General features: G+C 40.6%; 1 protein-coding gene across 3 annotated transcripts in view; it reads left to right on the top strand.

Moving 5' to 3' along the window:
• PDE6C (phosphodiesterase 6C) overlaps positions 1-18,192 on the top strand; it is a 53,607-nt gene that overhangs the window by 23,704 nt on the left and 11,711 nt on the right. For all 3 annotated transcript variants that reach the window (XM_019502619.1, XM_019502618.1, XM_019502616.1), the window contains 14 exons: positions 1,748-1,900; positions 2,022-2,111; positions 2,360-2,500; positions 3,081-3,155; positions 3,257-3,321; positions 3,426-3,492; positions 4,862-4,909; positions 5,164-5,313; positions 6,031-6,174; positions 6,259-6,327; positions 13,281-13,427; positions 13,816-13,923; positions 14,048-14,157; positions 17,650-17,737. In XM_019502619.1, coding sequence (XP_019358164.1) covers positions 1,748-1,900; positions 2,022-2,111; positions 2,360-2,500; positions 3,081-3,155; positions 3,257-3,321; positions 3,426-3,492; positions 4,862-4,909; positions 5,164-5,313; positions 6,031-6,174; positions 6,259-6,327; positions 13,281-13,427; positions 13,816-13,923; positions 14,048-14,157; positions 17,650-17,737 — 1,455 coding nt within the window. The remainder of the gene's footprint in view (positions 1-1,747; positions 1,901-2,021; positions 2,112-2,359; positions 2,501-3,080; positions 3,156-3,256; positions 3,322-3,425; positions 3,493-4,861; positions 4,910-5,163; positions 5,314-6,030; positions 6,175-6,258; positions 6,328-13,280; positions 13,428-13,815; positions 13,924-14,047; positions 14,158-17,649; positions 17,738-18,192) is intronic.

Genomic DNA, 18,192 nt, shown 5'->3' with positions numbered 1-18,192 from the left:
GGGCACCAGTGCTCTCTGGGAGGACACATAGCCCTCCTATGCATCACCTATACAATTAGCAGTTTCACACTAGGCCCTAAGCCCGCAACTCAAAATCAGAGTACCTTCCCAGGCACACACAATAGCTTTCCTTCTTCCCTACAGCTATACCATGCCTTGCAGCCCAAATGGCCAACAAGATGCTCCAAACTAGAGCATTTGCATCCTCTCACTGTCAGCTGGTTTTCTCCAGCTCTCTGGAGTACTAACATTTGTCTACATGTTCTTTTAGCAGCCCATGTTCACAAGAACTCAAAGTTCAAAGGCAGCCCCCATTGCCTGGTTCAGAATCCCTGCTTATAGTACCCTGGGCTCCACCCCATCCAGTCACATGGTCTCCCAAACTGGGTGTAGGGGTTTGCTCTCAGTCCATTAATCAGTCTGCTCCACTCTGCAGCAGTCTGCTCAGCTGCACTTCAACTACTACGTTACCTGCTTGTAACACTGCCCTAGTAGTTTACTGCAGGGCAGTTTGCTCTCAGTCTGTCACTTGCAATTCTGTAGCTTCTGCCCCATATTCCCTGCACTGCTTAATTGGCCCCTAACTCAGTTGTCTGCACCAGCCTGAAGCTCCATGCTACGCTTTCACTCTTAAAGTAACAGGAATTATGGGCCTCTGTTACAGCACTCATAATAGTGGCAATTCCTAGTGTTTTAGTACTTGAGTTTACAACCTTAACAAAATTATTTTAACATAATGTGTGTGTGTAACTGCCTAGGTTTAAAAAAACAAACAAAACTAAATGAAAATACCCCAGAAATTCCATGCAACAACAGCCTGACACCCGCATGATTAATCCTCATGGCTAGGGTTAGAAATTACACGTAAACTAGTATTAGCGATTTAAAACCAGTTCAGATCTGTAACGCAACGGAAGTTCAGTGCACATAAACTACTTTCAAAATGGTCAAAACCAGTTTAAGATAAACCTGGATGGATATAGTATCAGACTTAACTGATTTAGGTTAAATCAGTTTATTGAACTTCTGTCCCAGATCCCCTCCAGATTCAAGTCAATTCGCAGTCTCTCAGTATCCCAGGGTGCTTTGCACCTCCCCCGCAAGTGCCCTCTCACAGGGTGGACAGGCTAGCCTTGGCCCACTGTAGTGTCCCCCTGCTTCTGGCCTGGGCCACTGCAGGTGTTGTCTCCATTTCTGGAATCGAAAGTGAATGTCTGTGCACTTGCTTGTTGATTCAAGCTACACAATTTAGATTAACCTGTGAGGATTGAATCAATTTAGCTTTGGGCTTTTTGAGTGGCTGTACTTAGCCCATGGGTGGAACCTCGGGTTCCATTCCAGCTTCTGGATGGGCACTGACTCTCTTCTGTCCCTTTCCCTAGAGCTTAATCTCCAGCCTGTCTCCAACCTACGTGTAATATAGGTTAGCCTTCCAAATACCTGCATAGTCCTACTGTTTTCTTTCTTTGTTCATTATCTTGTTGTTCTATTGTTACCTCCTCCTGTTTGTCAGTGTTAATAAGAGCCTGCATGCACCTCTGATACAAAATTAATATTAAAATTAAAGGTAACTGTATGCATAAGTACTTGCAGGCTTGTGATCATATGCTCTGTAATGCTTGGAATTCATCTTTAACAGTACTGTAAAATTCCATTCATATTTTTGGCACTATATCAATAAGAAACAAATATTAAGAACAGTAACCTAGCCTTGTAACTAAATATGATGTGGGCTTTTGTGTTTCAGAATAACCATTTTTCTGACTTTGTGGACAAACAAACTGGCTACACAACTATCAACATGCTGGCAATGCCTATCGTGCAGGGTAAAGAGGTTCTTGCTGTTGTGATGGCAATTAACAAATTAAATGCCCCTGAATTCTCTAAGGAGGATGAAGAGGTAACTGCAGACAAAAAAACCAAACAAACCAGGAATACAATTGTTACTGTAATGACTAATCTGACAATCTCATTCTTGATTTCCTATGTTTTGTCTTATTTGTGTTCTCTATCAATTCCAGGTCTTTAAAAAATACCTCAGTTTTGTTTCTCTTGCCATAAAACAATATCATATCACATATCTTCACAGTTTTGAATCCCGAAGAAGTCAGGTAAAGAAATATTTAATTATAGCCTTAATTTGTTTTTCTTAAATGAAATTAATTACTTTTATAAATTTTCACACTGTTCTAGAGACAACACATACAAACAAACAGTATATATGTGTTAGGTTAGAATGGTGTCAGCATACATTAATCATTCATCCTTTAATAGCTGTGACTCATGAGGTTATGTTTTCACTTTCATTCTTTTCCGCACTTAAGTATTACCCCTTTTTTCATTTATTTATTTTCAACAGATGCTTTTGTGGTCTGCCAACAAAGTATTTGAAGAACTTACAGATATTGAGCGACAGTTTCACAAAGCTCTATACACTATCCGAATTTATTTGAATTGTGAAAGGTATTCTGTTGGTCTGCTGGACATGACCAAAGAGAAGGTAACCATTATTTTACCCGTTTCTTTAAAATGTTTAAATTATTTAGCTAATGATCATCATAAAAAATCACTTGTCTACATAATCTGTCTGTCATGGATATTTAAAACATACCTCTCAAAACAATCACTGTGTTATTGTTTCTAAGCATGATACCAGGCTGCAAGAGGCATGTTCTATGCTAGACTCAGAAAAATTACAAAAATTACATGGGAGATGTATAAAAACAGGGTGTTAATCCAAAATTAACACAAGACTTGATCCTTTAGCCCTTATTCACATGACTAATTTCATGTGAATACAGTTTAGAGATTAGGCTCCATGTTCTTTGCGAGGGGGAGGAAGGGGGTTCTATCCGCATTCAATCCAAAAGTCAACATTAAGCACTGGATTTTACACTATCCTCCAACTTGCAAAAATTTTTCCCTGATATCTGTTCATCATTGCTTTCTTAATACTAAGCACACCACGTGTTTAGGGAGGAGGAAAGGACAGCATTACAAGCCATGGATTTCAGCTTATCTGTCAATATATAACTGTATTGTAACTTCTTTTATTAGCCTGTGTGTGGCTTTATTCTTAGGAATTCTATGATGAATGGCCAATCAAGCTGGGAGAATCAGAGCCGTATAAAGGCCCAAAGACACCAGATGGCAGAGTAAGTATAAAATATTTCTATTTATGAAGAATAACATTTGGAATGCCATTGTATAGGTTTCTACATGCAAAGGTTTCTATATATTCTCCTCTTTTATTTAGGAAATTCACTTTTATAAGATTATTGACTATATTTTACATGGAAAAGAAGAAATCAAAGTCATTCCGTGAGTATTCATTATCAGCTTAATTGTGTAGTAATTAGCTACATTACTTAGACAGAACAACATTTATACCATATCACTAATTTATTTTCATTCCTTTTCTAAAGGACACCTCCTGCAGACCACTGGTGTCTTGTCAGTGGGTTGCCGACATATGTTGCTGAAAATGGATTTGTAAGTCAAATGCAAAAATAAAAGTGACATGTTATGAAATCATAGAGCATGTATCTACACATGCTGTTAAGATGACACGATAAACTCTGGCACAGTTTGCACTGGAGTTTATCATGTCATCTTAATAGCACGTTTAGATTTCAAACCGCTGAGGTCCAGGGCATACATGCAGATACTGTGCCCCGAACTGTAGCAATTTGAGCTGGGGCAGAACAGCCCCAAAGAGCCAGCCTTGGGCTCCGGCAAGCAGCAGCAGGTGGTGAAGGGGCTGTCTTGTGCCCCAGCGTGCAGAGCCCTGTTGCTAGGCAGCAGGCAGGAGTCTGGCCCCCTGCTGCATAGGCTGATTGGGCACAATATGCACCCAGGTCAGCATTTACATCTGTGTTTAGGTGAGGTTATTTTCACCAGAGTAAGATAGTGCTGTCCCTGACAGTTCTGTTTTACTATGGCAAAAATTAGTTTGCTGCTGTCTAATAGCTTCACATGTGTAGACTATGATCTTTACAACACAGTAAATTAATTTACTGTGTAGTTAAGTACACATGTAGATTCACCCAGAAAGTCCCAAAGCTGTTAAAAACTTTTGAAAGCCAAATGATTGGAAATACAGTAAGTGCATACATGGGAATATCATGCCAGCTCTAGCATCATAGGAGCCCTGGAGAGTGGTTGAACTAATGACGGGAAGGAACAAGCCTCTGTACAGATGACCTGGGACCCAGAGGATTTTATCATAGAACCTGAAACATCTGAGGGACGGGGGGGTTATACTGATTGCTTGAATTCAGTTTAGACATCCTAACAACACAACAATCAATCAGCAAGTTAGCAAACAAAAACTTGTAGAGCTTTCTGTTAAGTCCTAGTATGGGATTATAACTAAAAACATATGGTTTGGCCCCAAATCAATACAGAACCAAGGCTCCTAATGGTGCAAGTTACGGTCTGTCAGACAAGATATAGGCCTCCGTACATTCTACTTACTCCTGTTCCTAAAGCACTTTTTGTAACATGAGGATTTAATTTTTTGCTCATGTTTTTCTCTTCCCAGTATTACCCATGCAGTTTTAAGTATACAATATCTTTACTTTTTCCGCACCACTCACATGAAGTCTTATTGCACACTCTTAAACAGCTACTATGGTTAGTAAAATGCATTATGAGGCACTATGAAAAAGGACGGGTACAGTCAGTACTTCAAAATACATACAATAGAACAGCTAATTATATTATAATAGCAACTGTTGTGATATTTGTAAAATGATGTGGTCCACTAATCATTTTCTTAGAAAATAAATATGCCTTTTTAAAATGGACTCAAGAGTGTATACACCATCTAAATGATCTTCTCTTTTTCTTCATACCATAGATTTGTAATATGATGAATGCACCAGCAGATGAATATTTTCAATTTCAGGTAATATCTTCATAGTTCTTTTACTGTAAATATTATAAAGCAAAAAAAAATTAAAATATATATATATTTTTTACTTACAGTTAAAAAAGGATTATACATTCATACAAATTTATTGCCATGGCCAATAATTTTGTTATTGTATTTTATTTATGATCTTTTTGTCCCTACTATTGCATCTGAAATTGGTATAAAACATTTTATTACTATTTTTAAAGAAATACGCAGTATTTACTGCTTTTCGGCTTTGTTTGCAGAAAGAACCTGTGGATGAAACAGGCTGGGTTATCAAAAATGTCCTTTGTTTGCCTATTGTCAACAAAAAGGAAGAAATTGTGGGAGTAGCTACATTTTACAATAGGAAAGATGGGAAACCCTTTGATGAATTTGATGAACAGATCACTGAAGTAAGTTTAAGAAAATGAAATGTGTCCAAGTAATCATGTGTTGCTCAGCAAAATCTGATTTTTATAAAAGCTCAGTTGGATTTATTAAAATATTTTTACACTGAAAGTTTGCTATGTTTTTCATTACAACAGTTATGGTAGATGTTTTTTTCAGTGGTGAACAGAAAAATCTGATACAATATAAGAATCACTCTAACAAACAAAACCCCCCAAAATATTAGATTTCCTACCCACAGTTAATATCCTTTTGTTGACTCACAGAGGTACTATTATATCAATTTATACCAATAATATTTATCATTATGTCACAAGTATAAGGCCAATCAATGCATCCCACTTCAAAAGTCCAGATCCTGTGAAGAGCTCTGTGCAAGCCAAGTTTATACTTGTGGTATCAATGGGTTCCTGCACGGGTGGAAAAAATCCATCCTTATATTGGGCAAATAACTTGATTTTTAGGGTTCACGTTCCTCTCTGCGAAATGAGGATAATGCTACCCTCATTGTATGGATGCTGAAAGGGCAAATGTAGTAATTTATGAGGTGCTCAGAAACTGCATTAATGAAAAGCACATATATACCCTTCTTCTAATTCTTTTTATTAAAGGGTGCTCTATCAAAAACTGATTTTTCTTTAAAAAATTCCAGCTGCCAGTTCCCCTTTAATATGAAACCAACTGTGTTGCCACTCTATTATCCTTCCTCTGCTTGGTTCCAGACTCTTACGCAGTTCCTGGGATGGTCTGTTTTAAATCCTGACACATATGACAAAATGAATAAGCTTGAGAACAGAAAAGACATCGCTCAGGAAATGCTCATGTACCAGACAAAAGCCACACCGAATGAAGTTGAATCCATACTAGTGAGTGTCTGCCTCATTACCACGGAGCAGAACTAGGGAACTTACTGCACTGAAACTTAATTTTTCTTCCATTTTCAATTTTAGAACTACAAAAAGAAATTAAATGAGGATTACATTGAAAACTGTGACGAAAAGGATCTCATCAGAATTTTGGTGAGTAGTTAAATCTTAAAGATCCAAATAGTATATTTACTTTAGATAGTGAGAGATTGCCAGACACTATATACTATAGCAGAGTAAAGTACTCTGCCACAATGCATGTGTAGACAGTGATGGGTTTGGCTGAGGCATGTGTGCTATAGTGTGGGGCTGCCTGCCAGCTAGCCCTATGCTGTAGCACCCTTGTGCCCCAGCCAACCCCTCCATAGCATAATGAGCTGCAGCAGAGCAGCTCTGGGCTGGCAGGTTGACCCTGGGCTCCCTGCCAGCAGGGGCTGTGCCATCCTGACTCAACGTGCTGAGGTCATTGGCATACGTGTAAACGCTGTGCCTGGGAGCAATAAACTCCAGCATTTATTTAGGCACATGAATTTCACATTTAGATTGATCAAGTGGAATTGAACCAGTCAGGTAGAATTACATTAATATTCTGACTCAAAGATAATGTAACAAATTCTGCATTCGACTGTGTGGTGATATACCCTAACTGCTTTGCTTGTTCTACTAATCTCCAGATGTGGATAAATAGGATATACAGCAACATCAGAAACTAGTATAAACTGAATGTTCACAAAGCAAAGATCACATATCTGTAAGTGTAGGGCACAGGAAACAATTGCTAACAGTAGAACTGCTTTACATGATACCTTTGAAAAATCTAAATCAGTTAGAAAGAGAAGACGACCAATGATGTTACTAGAGAAATTTGTTAGAGGCTCCAGAATAAACAGTGACTAAAGATGTAGGATGGGGTGGACAATTATTTTTGGTGGAGGGCCACTTCCCAAGTTTTGGCAAGCTGTCGTGGGCTGCAAGGGTAGCCCGGCCCCTTGACAGGTCCCCTGCCCTCTGGTCGCCATCTTGGGACTGGAAGTCCTAACCCCTGACCTTTGCCACCAAAAGTCCCTCCCCATGCCCCCGGACATACTCTTTTCAGTAAGGGGGTTTGCCATCTTGGAACCAGAAAAATACCAAATTATATTCTAAAAATCAAATGTACTACAGTTTTCATTATTTTGATTTCCAAAATATTTTTGTCATGTTTTACTTATATTTGTGTAGTGTACATAGAGGTGATTGTATAATAGCTTAAAATGAAGTCTTAGATTGTGGGAAGGGTGTGGGGGGTATGAGTGGGTGGGTAAAGGTTTGTTGGGGGCTGTGGGTGTGTGAGTTGTGAGGGAGGGTGTGTGTGTGGGGTGGATAGGCATGTGGGTGTTTATGTGGCTAGGTAAGGGGTTTGTGGGGGGCCGTGACTGTGGGGGGAGGAGGGTGGATGGGGAGGGTCGTGGAGTGTGTGGAGGGGGAGGGTTTGCCTCCCCTATCTCCTCCCCCCAGGGCAGGCAGAGCCCTTGCCAGCACTCCTCCAAGCCCAGGCTCCACACTTCTGTCAGTTTTGGCCCCAGGTCACCAGCATGAGCCCCGTGCTCCCACTTCCCTCTCCTGTCTGCCACTGATGCCTTTCTCCTGCCACTTCCCCATCCCTGCTCAGTCCTCCATTCTGGCACCACATTCCAGCTGCATGGTCAAGACTGCAGGACACAGCAGGAGCCAGACCAGCCCAGCCAGCACTGCATGGGGCCAGCCAAAAGTCACAGAGGCCAGACCAGCTCCTGCTGAGTCCTGCAGCCCAGCAGTGCAGCTGGGAACCATATGGTGCCAGAGCGGCAGGTGACCGGATGGAGAGGAATGGTGTCAGGCAAGAAAGTGAGAAAGGGTGGAAGCAGGCGGCAGGGGAGCGGGAGCGAGCAGGCACGCAGGAACGCAGCAGCAGCTAGGCAGGAGTATGGGGCCCACGCTGATGCACCACGGCCAGCATTGGCAGGGACCCAGTGCAGGGCGGCAGGACTGTGGGGCCCAGGCCAGCAGGAGCTCTGGAGCCAGGCTGGGCTGCACCAGCAGTGAGAGGTGGGAGCCAGTCTGGTTCCATAGAGCCCCTGCCAGCCCATGCCCTGACAGTGCTGGCCCTGGGGTGCTGGCACAAGCCCTGCACTCCTGCCCAGTTGTTGCTGAGCTATCATGTGCTCACTTACTGCCACTCCCCTGCCACCGCCATTTCTCCATTTTCCTGCCCGCCACTCCCACCGCTCCTCTCTACCCACTGTTCCAGCAGCATGTGGTTCCCAGCTGCAGTGCTGGGACCGCAGGAGCCGCCCTGGCCTCCCCTGCTTTGCGCAATTGCCCCCAGTCCTCCCCTGCCTCTCCTCCTCCCCCTTATTTTTTGAAATTTCCTCGCCAGTGGAGGCAGGCAGGAGCAGCCCCAAGGGTCCAGGCCAGAAGCCTCTGCTAGGCGAGATGGGGGCAGGGGCAGGGCCAGGACCCAGTGGGGCTTGCTGCTGCAACTGCTGGGTCCTGACACTTGTTCCCTCTGGGTCCTACAGTCTTGTCATCTTGGGTCCAGATAAATATTTATTTTCTAAATTTTTAGGGGCCCTGCAGGCTGGGAAGAATGGCTTGGTGGGCCAAATCCAGCCCATGGGACATATTTTGCTTGCCCCAATGTATGAGACAATAAGGCTAATAGCACAACTCTTATTTTGCTAGACAGATGCCACAGATGAGTTGCACCAGGAATTTAGTATTTTTATTTCTTTGTACTGTTGTAATGCCGAGTCACCCTAGTCATGAATGTGTGCTACAACACACAACTGTATAAACATGTGCTATTTTATATCACAGTGGGCGTATTTACACATGCATGTACTGTGCAGTAAGTTACTGCACAGTAAGTGGCTTTTATGCCAGAGTTTACACGTGAAAACATTACCACACAGTAATGCTATGTGTGGAGTGACTTGGGACTAAAGCTAGTCCTGAGTCAGTCCACGCAAACAGGGTTACTGCCTGTAGTTACTGAACAGTAAGGCACATGTAGACGCCTTACTATGCAGTAACTCTGTCCGTGGGGAGGGGCTGCCACACGGTGGTGTCCTGCCGCTCCAGGTCTGGGTAGAGCTGCTTCAGAAGGTCCAGGAAGGTGACCTGGGTTACGTAGAACACCTCCAGACACTGCTTGTCATCCAAGGAGGCTTGGATGATGTGCAGCCACCTGTTCTGGATGACCCAGCAGGCCCAGAGTTGGCAGGGCTGGAGGCCGAGGAGTGCATGGACAGCCTTGGCAGTGGCATCCAAGAACACATCAGCAGCATCCCTGTTGGGGTCTGGCCAGCAGGGCAGGGTCCAGGTGGCAGCTGTCTGGTGGCAGCAATGGCGGCGGCAGCCCTGGGATGGTGCAATGCGGCCAGGCAGGCACTCTCTGTGTGTCGGGGATCTGGCTGGACCCAGATACTGTGGGCCAGTTGGCAGTTTGTGTGGCAGGTCAGCAGGGCCAGCACAGCAGACAGCAGGAGCCTGGGGCACTGGGCATCACTGCCGGGGCAGCAGCTAGAGCAGCCATGGTGCAGTGAAGTAGAGGTGACAGCAATACAGCTGCTGCATGCTGCCCCCATGCTTTGCAGGCTGCACTGGCCAGAAACACAGCTGGCCAGGGAGCGGAAGCGGGGCTGGCGTTTAAAGATGGCCTCCGGCTGCAGGAAGCTGTGGCCAGAGCCTCCAGTTCTTCCCAGTGGCAGCAGGGGCCCCAGGAAGCAGGAGCAGTTTGCTGCCATGAGCAGCAAATCTATTTCCACTTCCCTACACATGTGGATGCCTGTCCAGGAGTGTTTATTCACAAGCAAACTGATCCTGCATCAAATACAAATGTAGACACACCCAGTAATCATAAGTAATGGCATAAAGACAACAAGAAAAACAAACAGCACTGAATATCTTTAGCGTCTGGACAGACAAATTGTTTTGGCCTTGATCTTACACACATTCTAGGCACAGACTTAGCTAACAGAACTAGCTCCGTAGAGTGTTATGCAGATGCTTAAGGATTTACAGAATCACGGTCTGATTTCAGAAAAAAATGGAACTGTTTAACAAGGGACTGCATATGTTACTGCTGGAGTGTGAAGGAGATTCACTGCTTTGTTAAAATGCACTACTATTTGCTACTCTCAAAAAATTGATTTGATTCAATTTGGATTGTTTTATAATTATTTGATTATGCTCATTCCCTATGCAGTCAGCATGAATTAATACTATACCATATTTTACATGTGTATCTACTACATCTAAGAATGCAAAAACTCAATATAACACATTTTAAATGCAAATATGTTTTGCTATAAAAAGGAGGAAATTTGTTATAGGCACCAAAATAAACAGTGACTAAAGATGTAGGAGATAATAAGGCTAATAGCACTGAAATGTTTCAGCAATCTGTTAAGTGTTTGAAAAGTTAAAGTTAATTGGTATTTAATATCTCTGTCATGTAGCAAAACTCTATTCGTACAGTTATAATTATATAGAGAAGTAACTCTCCTCCCCTCTATCACTCTTTCCACTAAAAATGTGCAGACATCAATTTACACAGAACAACTACATGCAATTATAGTTTTTATAGTTAAACAATCTTATTAAACTACTTTTGGTTATGTGTACACACACACTGGTGTATGGTGGGTACAGTGTAGGGTCTTCAGTTTGGCATGACTACATTGCTCACAAGTCATGTACAGATCCTCATACAGCCCCTTAAATACCACATATTTTAAGATCACATTTTAAAGTAAATGTTTTTTAAATTAGTTGAGTGTTAAATATTTAAATTGCCGTTAAATTTTAACATCTCTGACTGTAAAACAAGGTGCCTTATTACTTTCTGTGGACTTCTGAGTGAAAAAAGTACTGAAATGGATTTTTTAAATGGGTAGTAACTAAACTAAACTAGTTTATTTAGATATTGTGACATAGTGGATATAAGATTTAGTATCTCATTCAGTGCAAGGGCTATATACAAATGCTTTATCCTATTATAAGGCCAGGAATACCAGTTCACTAATGGGATAAAGCAGGTGCATCTAGAGTTGATGGTTCACAAAGTATTGGGCCTTAAAACTGCAAATACTTCAAATTGAAAATTCCTTTGAATTTGATCTCAAACCAGAGTAAATTTGAAAGGAAATTCCATTTGCGAGAAAAGGAGGAAATACTTTTGCGTGAATGTTAATTCACAGAAAATCTCCAACCAACCAAGGTACTGCAATCAGCACTAATCCTGATCCAATTCATCTCCATGAAGTGGGCCCCCTGATTTGCTTAAAAGCAGAGAAATGAAATATAAAATTACAAAATTAATAAACTACAATGAGTCTCTTTTTAAAGAGCCATTCAAATAAATTTTCATCATAACTTCAGTTTATTAGTTAGAGCAGTAATGGTGAATGACTCCAGGATGGATTTAGAGTTGGCTATAGTGATCTTTATAAGCACTATATATTCTGTTTATTTGTCCTAGCATCCTAAAGATATTTACTTTATGCATATATGGGGTTAATTCAACAACCAGGTAGTCAGGAAGCTACCCAGGAAGATAAACAATAGCTTAGATAAGAGTTCCTCAGCAAACATTCATGCTATTAACTCTCATATGCAACCTCTGTCCCTACCTGGGGCTTCCCTGACCATTTTTCCAGGACTCAATCACCCCCACTGGAGAGAGGGGAATATCAAAACATGGAAGAGGAGTTAAAGAAACACTCCCTGAGAGAGAAAGAGAATGACTTTGTGAGATGCTTATGGAGGAGAAACTCCGCCTCATCCACAGATCTCCATATGTTAAGGATATGTCAAGGAAGCTTAGCCTGGCCAGGGTCTCTACCTAGGAAAGGCAAAGCAAACAAGTACACATACAGACATTTATTGTTTTAAAAATCTTTAATCTTCTAATGTTGTATTCCTACTGTTAAGATAAAATGATACTTTATTTTAAGAAGATTGTTTTGGGTCACTGTATTCAAAACTAAGCACAAACTCCAAAAGGAGAAAAGAACGTGCCAAGCTATTCAGGTCTTCTGAATGGTGTACAGGGTACTATAGAGAGGTAGTTAGCCATATTAGTATAAAATCAGGCAGAATGCAGAGTAGATTTGTATCTTATAGACTACTAGTAAATCAAAGATGCATAAGCTTTTGTAAGCAGCAACTGACTTAGCATTTGGTGAAGTCACTGCTTAAGCAAGCTGCTGCTTACAAAAGCTTATGCATCTCTGATTTAGGTAGTGTATAAGGTGCAAATCTACCCTGCGTTCTGCAAAGATACTATAGCCCAGCAACTGAACTAACACTGGGAGACTCACAGGCTTCCCCACTAACAGCAGAGAACTTGAGGCTTAAAACTTGGAATGGGTTCCCCTCAAAAGAGACTAAGAAAAGGATCAGAGAGTCACAGAGACGTGCATAGTGAGAGAGAGACTTTTGCATCCTCATCTTCACACCCTTCCTCAGCTGCACTGGACTTACTGGGTGAAGTTGATAGTTTACCCCAATGATTTACTAAAGCCTCACAGATGAGGAATCCAATAATAATCTGAACTACTTTACTAATGATGTGACATTAAAAAATAGACTCTAGAAAAGAAACCTATTGGTCTACCCTGTACATAATGAAACAAACCAGAAGTGCAACATGGATTTTATTGGATGCATGGGAGCAAAAAGCATGAGTTTGCAGGAAGCACTGGATGTTATCCATTTCCTTCATTTGAAAAGAAAAAGTAGCAATGACCTACAGTAGTGGTTTTCAAAATTTTCATTTGTGGACCCCTTTGGAAATTTTGAATGGAGGTACACACTCCTTTGAATTGTAAGTGTGGGTACTCACATGCTTCTGATTGATCGTAGACATCTTTCATGGGCCCTTTAGACAAAGTCTACAGACCCCCAGAGGTCTGTGGACCATAGGTTGAAAACCACTGATCTACAGTACAGCATAGTAGTTTAATATACACTAATGGGAGTAATGATGGACCTGATCCCAGCATTTGTATGTAGGCAAGTAAAAACTGAATTTAGTCTTCTCTTACAAGACAAACTGTTAGTCTTTTCTTTCTTTCTAAAAGAAAGAAGAACTACCTGATCCAAAGGAATTAGAACTTTATGAATTTCACTTCAGTGACTTCCCTGTTACAGAAAATAACTTGATAAAGTGCGGCATACGATTATTCTTTGAGATAAATGTGGTTGAAAAGTTCAAAGTCCCACCAGAGGTATGATTTGTTTTGTCCTTTTTATGTTTTTTAAAAAGCCTCTGCACCAGTTAAATGTTTGAAGCAATATTAGAACATTTCCATCCTTAGCTAATTGAATGTAAGCTGATATATTTTCTAGTATTATATTTAAGTAGCTATTTTTATATATTTATACATTTTAAAAAATAAACAGTAAAATTGTTTGAGACATAACTAAGAAATTAAGTCAATATGAATTTAAGATTGGTGTCTTGTTGTTATGTTTATTTTAATTACAAGTAATGTTTCAACTTTGGAAACGTTGCAAGTCTTCCTGTAAATGGATGAAACTCCATCTTAATTTTACTTCTAGTATTTTGTTAAGAATTAATAGCACTGAGTCTCAACTGCTTTTTATTTGTACCAGGTACTTACAAAATGGATGTACACAGTCAGAAAGGGGTATCGGGATATAACTTATCATAACTGGCGACATGGATTCAATGTGGGACAGACAATGTTCACCTTATTAATGGTATGCTTTGTTAATATTAACATATCTTATATTTTTAGTGATTAAAATACTTAGTATTTTTTTGTCAACCTGATTATAATATCCAAGCAATTATATACTCAACAGAGTCTCTCTTCCTATATAGACAGGTAGACTAAAGAAATACTATACTGATCTGGAAGCCTTTGCCATGGTTGCTGCTGCTTTCTGTCATGATATTGATCACAGAGGAACAAATAATTTGTATCAGATGAAGTAAGTTTGGATATAGTCATATCTATACACCCCCCATATATATATATATAAATAATATTTATATTGGTAAATACAAGATGTGAACATGTTACCATCTGCAAAGAAACAAGCTACTTATTTATCACCTAAGCATGGACAACTCCTTTAGAACCAGGCAAAACAGGGCTAGCAAGAGAATCTCTGTCCCAGGGTATTTATAATCAATATGAAACGACATGAGAAGAACCTCAGAAGGAATTCGCATAGCTAATGCTTTCACAAGTTAATTCTCAAGAGAGAGGGAAAGCTTCTGTCAAATATGGACATTCAGTTCTAAGGGGGCAGCATAAAAGGTAGGATGATAGTAATAGAAAAAAATATAGTAGAGCTCACACTGTTGACAGAACAAAGCAGGTGAGCAGGAGCGCAGCAGGATACATGATGTAAGTCAGACTAGAGCCATGTACAATGCTCATACTAGGGGCTTATATCGGCTCTCACTGAAGTCAGTAGCAAAACTCCCGCTGACTGTAAAGGGGAAGGATCAAAGGTGAGAGAAGAATTTCACAACCTCTTCTAGTCCTTTCATGTTAGGCAAGAGACCCTACAAGCCCCATATCCAATCCCAGGCCTAAATTAGATCAAGGGCCTCTCCAGGCTTAGAACTGTCCAGGATTTTGAATTAGTTTGTCTTCTTGCTAGGCTACAAGGTTTCACTCTAGAAGTATAAACCGAATGCTTTGTGGGCACGTCTACATGAGATGCTACTGTGCTGTAGCATCTGAAAAAAAACAGGTAGGGACGGTACTGTGCAGTCCGCCACTTGTATAGACACTGCCTAAGGGGAATTCAGTGGAGCAAATCTAATAGGGCTGAGTAAAGATAAGATCAATAGCCAAAGTGGTAATATTGTTGCAACATTTCAATAGCAGGTGTGGCAAGACAAATATCAGGAAGGCTGAAGCAGTTGAGGATGTAGTTGTTAGGGTGGAAGTCTAAAGCACTTACTTAGAGCACCATGCTTCATAATTGTCAGGATGGACAGGAAAAATGGATTTTCAAAATACTGCAGAGAAAACAATGGCCACATTTAATAGTAACCTATGCATGCAGGGAGCAAATTACTAAAGACACTGTCCTGACTGGAACACTAACAAAACTTCACTGACTTTTTTTCTTTTACAATCTGCCAATTCACTGTAATATTTTGTGTGTCCCTTTTCACGTTACTGCCATCAGCATTACCTTTCAACAGTAATAAACCAGTGTGATATGGAAATACAACTAAAGAGATTTCAGATTCTTAATATTAAAAGATGACTCAAAATTGCAGGTGGTAAAAGATTCATTTTGAAGACAAGCAAAAATATTGTCCTCGTTGGGATCCTACCAAAATCTATTTTCCCAAACTGAAATGAGCTAAACCAAGTTGGTATAAATTAGAATATCTCTGCTGTCCTCGCTCAGGCTGTATCAGTTTGCTTGAATGAGGATCTGGCCCTAATATTTTTGGGCCATATTCAAATGGACTTTGGAAGAATTTACCTATCCAAATCCACACCTCTAATCTTGGAAACCCTCACTCAGCTGGAACCTAATGCATAAACATTTTAGTTTTTAACACAAATGTTGCCCACATGCTTACATTTCTACTTCTGCACATGTCCAGACTGTTTAATGCATTTCAGATTTAACAGTCAATGTATAAAGGGCCATACTCACTGGAATCCAAGACAACTTCGCTTTTTAAGACTATCCCAAATGCCTAGAGTCTATACATGGAAAATTCTTACATTTTCTATGTAATTTTCCACGTATAGAATTTAACTATTGGAGGGCTGTTTTAAAATTCATCTCCCTCAACTGTAGCAGGGAAAGCGGTAGTAGAGGGGTAGACAGCAGGGAATCAAGTAGTCTGATCTCTTGCCCCTGGCTGCCTGTCCCCCAGACTAGAGCAGGACTGGAGCGGGAGCCATGGAGAGTAAGCAGCAGCAGGAGGAACAGAGCAGTAGCAGGGAGGCAGGTAGGGAAACAGAGACTACAGGGGCAAGGCAGCTTCTGTGGCTGTTACTGCAACCCCAGGTCAGGGCTGGACTTGGAGCCACAGCAGCTACCTGTACCCATCCCCCCCATACTCAAATCCAAGATGAGGAGCTTCCCCCCTCCACCCCATGTTAAATGGGAAAAAAATTCCCTTGTGTTGGATTTTTTGTGCTTATTATAGCACTATATAGAATAGAAGCCTCAATTTTCATCTATATGTCAATGAATCTTTCAGACATTCTTTCACATAATTTGTGCTGTGCATTCCTAGAGCTTATTTCTGTGCCAAAAAAGATTCCCTAAGCTGTCACCTGTGGCAAGAGGTTATAATCATAGTCTTTCAGAGGATTTCCCCCATATTTAGTATCTGCAGAATAACCCTACCCCCACCCTCTTCCATGAATGGAGTTTCAGATTGTAGTCTGTGGCTGAGACATTAGGGGATTTTCTGATTACTGTTGGGGATTCTCTAGATGACGTAGGGAGAGATACTGATTCTTCCCTAACTGATTGTCACTTCAAGGGGATGAGGCCAAATCTTCTTAACACAGCCTTTCCTGATTGAGAGGTCCATTCACAAGACCAGCAAGAGCAAGTCATCTCTAATAGTTATTGGGGTTTAATATAGTGTACACATTATTCTTTGACTAACTTCAGAAACAGAACTGTTAACCAAGGAAAAGAAAGAAGATATGCATAGCCCACAAATTCAGAACAAACTAGAATAAAAGTACTGTTAGGACTATTTGCCTTTCCTCTCAGCACTGTAGTCTAAAACTGGAATCACCTGTTTTTAAAACTTAACCCAAGGCAGCTGGAGCAGGCTGACCATGTCTTCTAAGATATGGACAGTCCATAAAACTAAGTGTTTTCTTCTGGGGAGGGCCCAAGGAGCACTATCCTACAGCAGAGTTAATTAGTTGACTGTGCCCTAATATCAGCGCATGCATAGACTGTGATGCTTTACTATGGAGCTAAATAGTCTACTCCATAGTAAAATGCACATGTAGATGTACCCACTAAGTCAGAAAAGCAGTGGCATAGTCCACATTGATTACCAAGCAGAAGAAAGGTCAAAAGCCATACAAAGCAATAAATACTAACACCGTGAACATAAGTACTTCTCTATACATGGAAGGCTCAATGATTAAAGCAACACCACCAACAAAATAAGCATATAGGATAAAATAGGATAAATGTTCAGAAACACAAATGAGGACTAGGCATCTAGCTCCCGCTGATTTTCAGCTTTCTGTTTCTGAAAAACTTTTAATCTTGACCCAGTGATAACACTGAAGTCGTGCAAATATTTTATTGTTTTACTGGGTATTGCTCTCATTTATATTGTTCTATTGCTAACTCATTTCTTTATGGAATATGCAACTCAACTTTAATACTACTAATTTAAAACAACAATCATGAAAAAATATGTACTTTGAACTACTGTAAACATGGCCTATTTTTCAACAGGTCAGGTTCTCCACTGGCAAGACTTCATGGATCTTCCATTTTAGAAAGACATCATCTAGAGTATAGTAAAACTCTGCTACAAGATGAGGTTTGTATATGTACACCATCTATTAAAAATAATTCAAAAGCTTGCATAGGTTTTGACCTGTCAAAGCAGCCTGGGTTGACTTTTTTCTCTCTCTGACTCTTTTCTTATTCTTAGGTTGTAGGCTAGATATTGTATTTGAATTATATCTCCCATAAAGCACTTTCAATTAGCCATATTAAAATAACGATAAGACTAAAACTGACTATTAGCTACAAAGTTCTTACTAAACTCTCTCACAACATGGAGGCAAATTGCACTCACTCACACTCATCTAACTACATTGATAAAAACAGGATCTTTGCCTGAATACTAGGCTGAGTAAAAGCTTTGCCTCTATACTTTTTCTGCTTGCATGGAATGGCTAATGCTGAATGTCAACTTGAAGTAAAAGGAAGGCTTTATGATTTAAGGTAGAAGGCAGGGTAGATTTGCACTTTATAGACTAACCAAATCAT

This window comes from Gavialis gangeticus, unplaced genomic scaffold, assembly GCF_001723915.1.
Source record: "Gavialis gangeticus isolate Ggan-Ray unplaced genomic scaffold, GavGan_comp1, whole genome shotgun sequence".
Taxonomy (NCBI): Eukaryota; Metazoa; Chordata; order Crocodylia; family Gavialidae; genus Gavialis; species Gavialis gangeticus.
The sequence above is the reverse complement of the archived record's forward strand: the minus strand, read 5'-3'. Positions and strand labels throughout refer to the sequence as shown.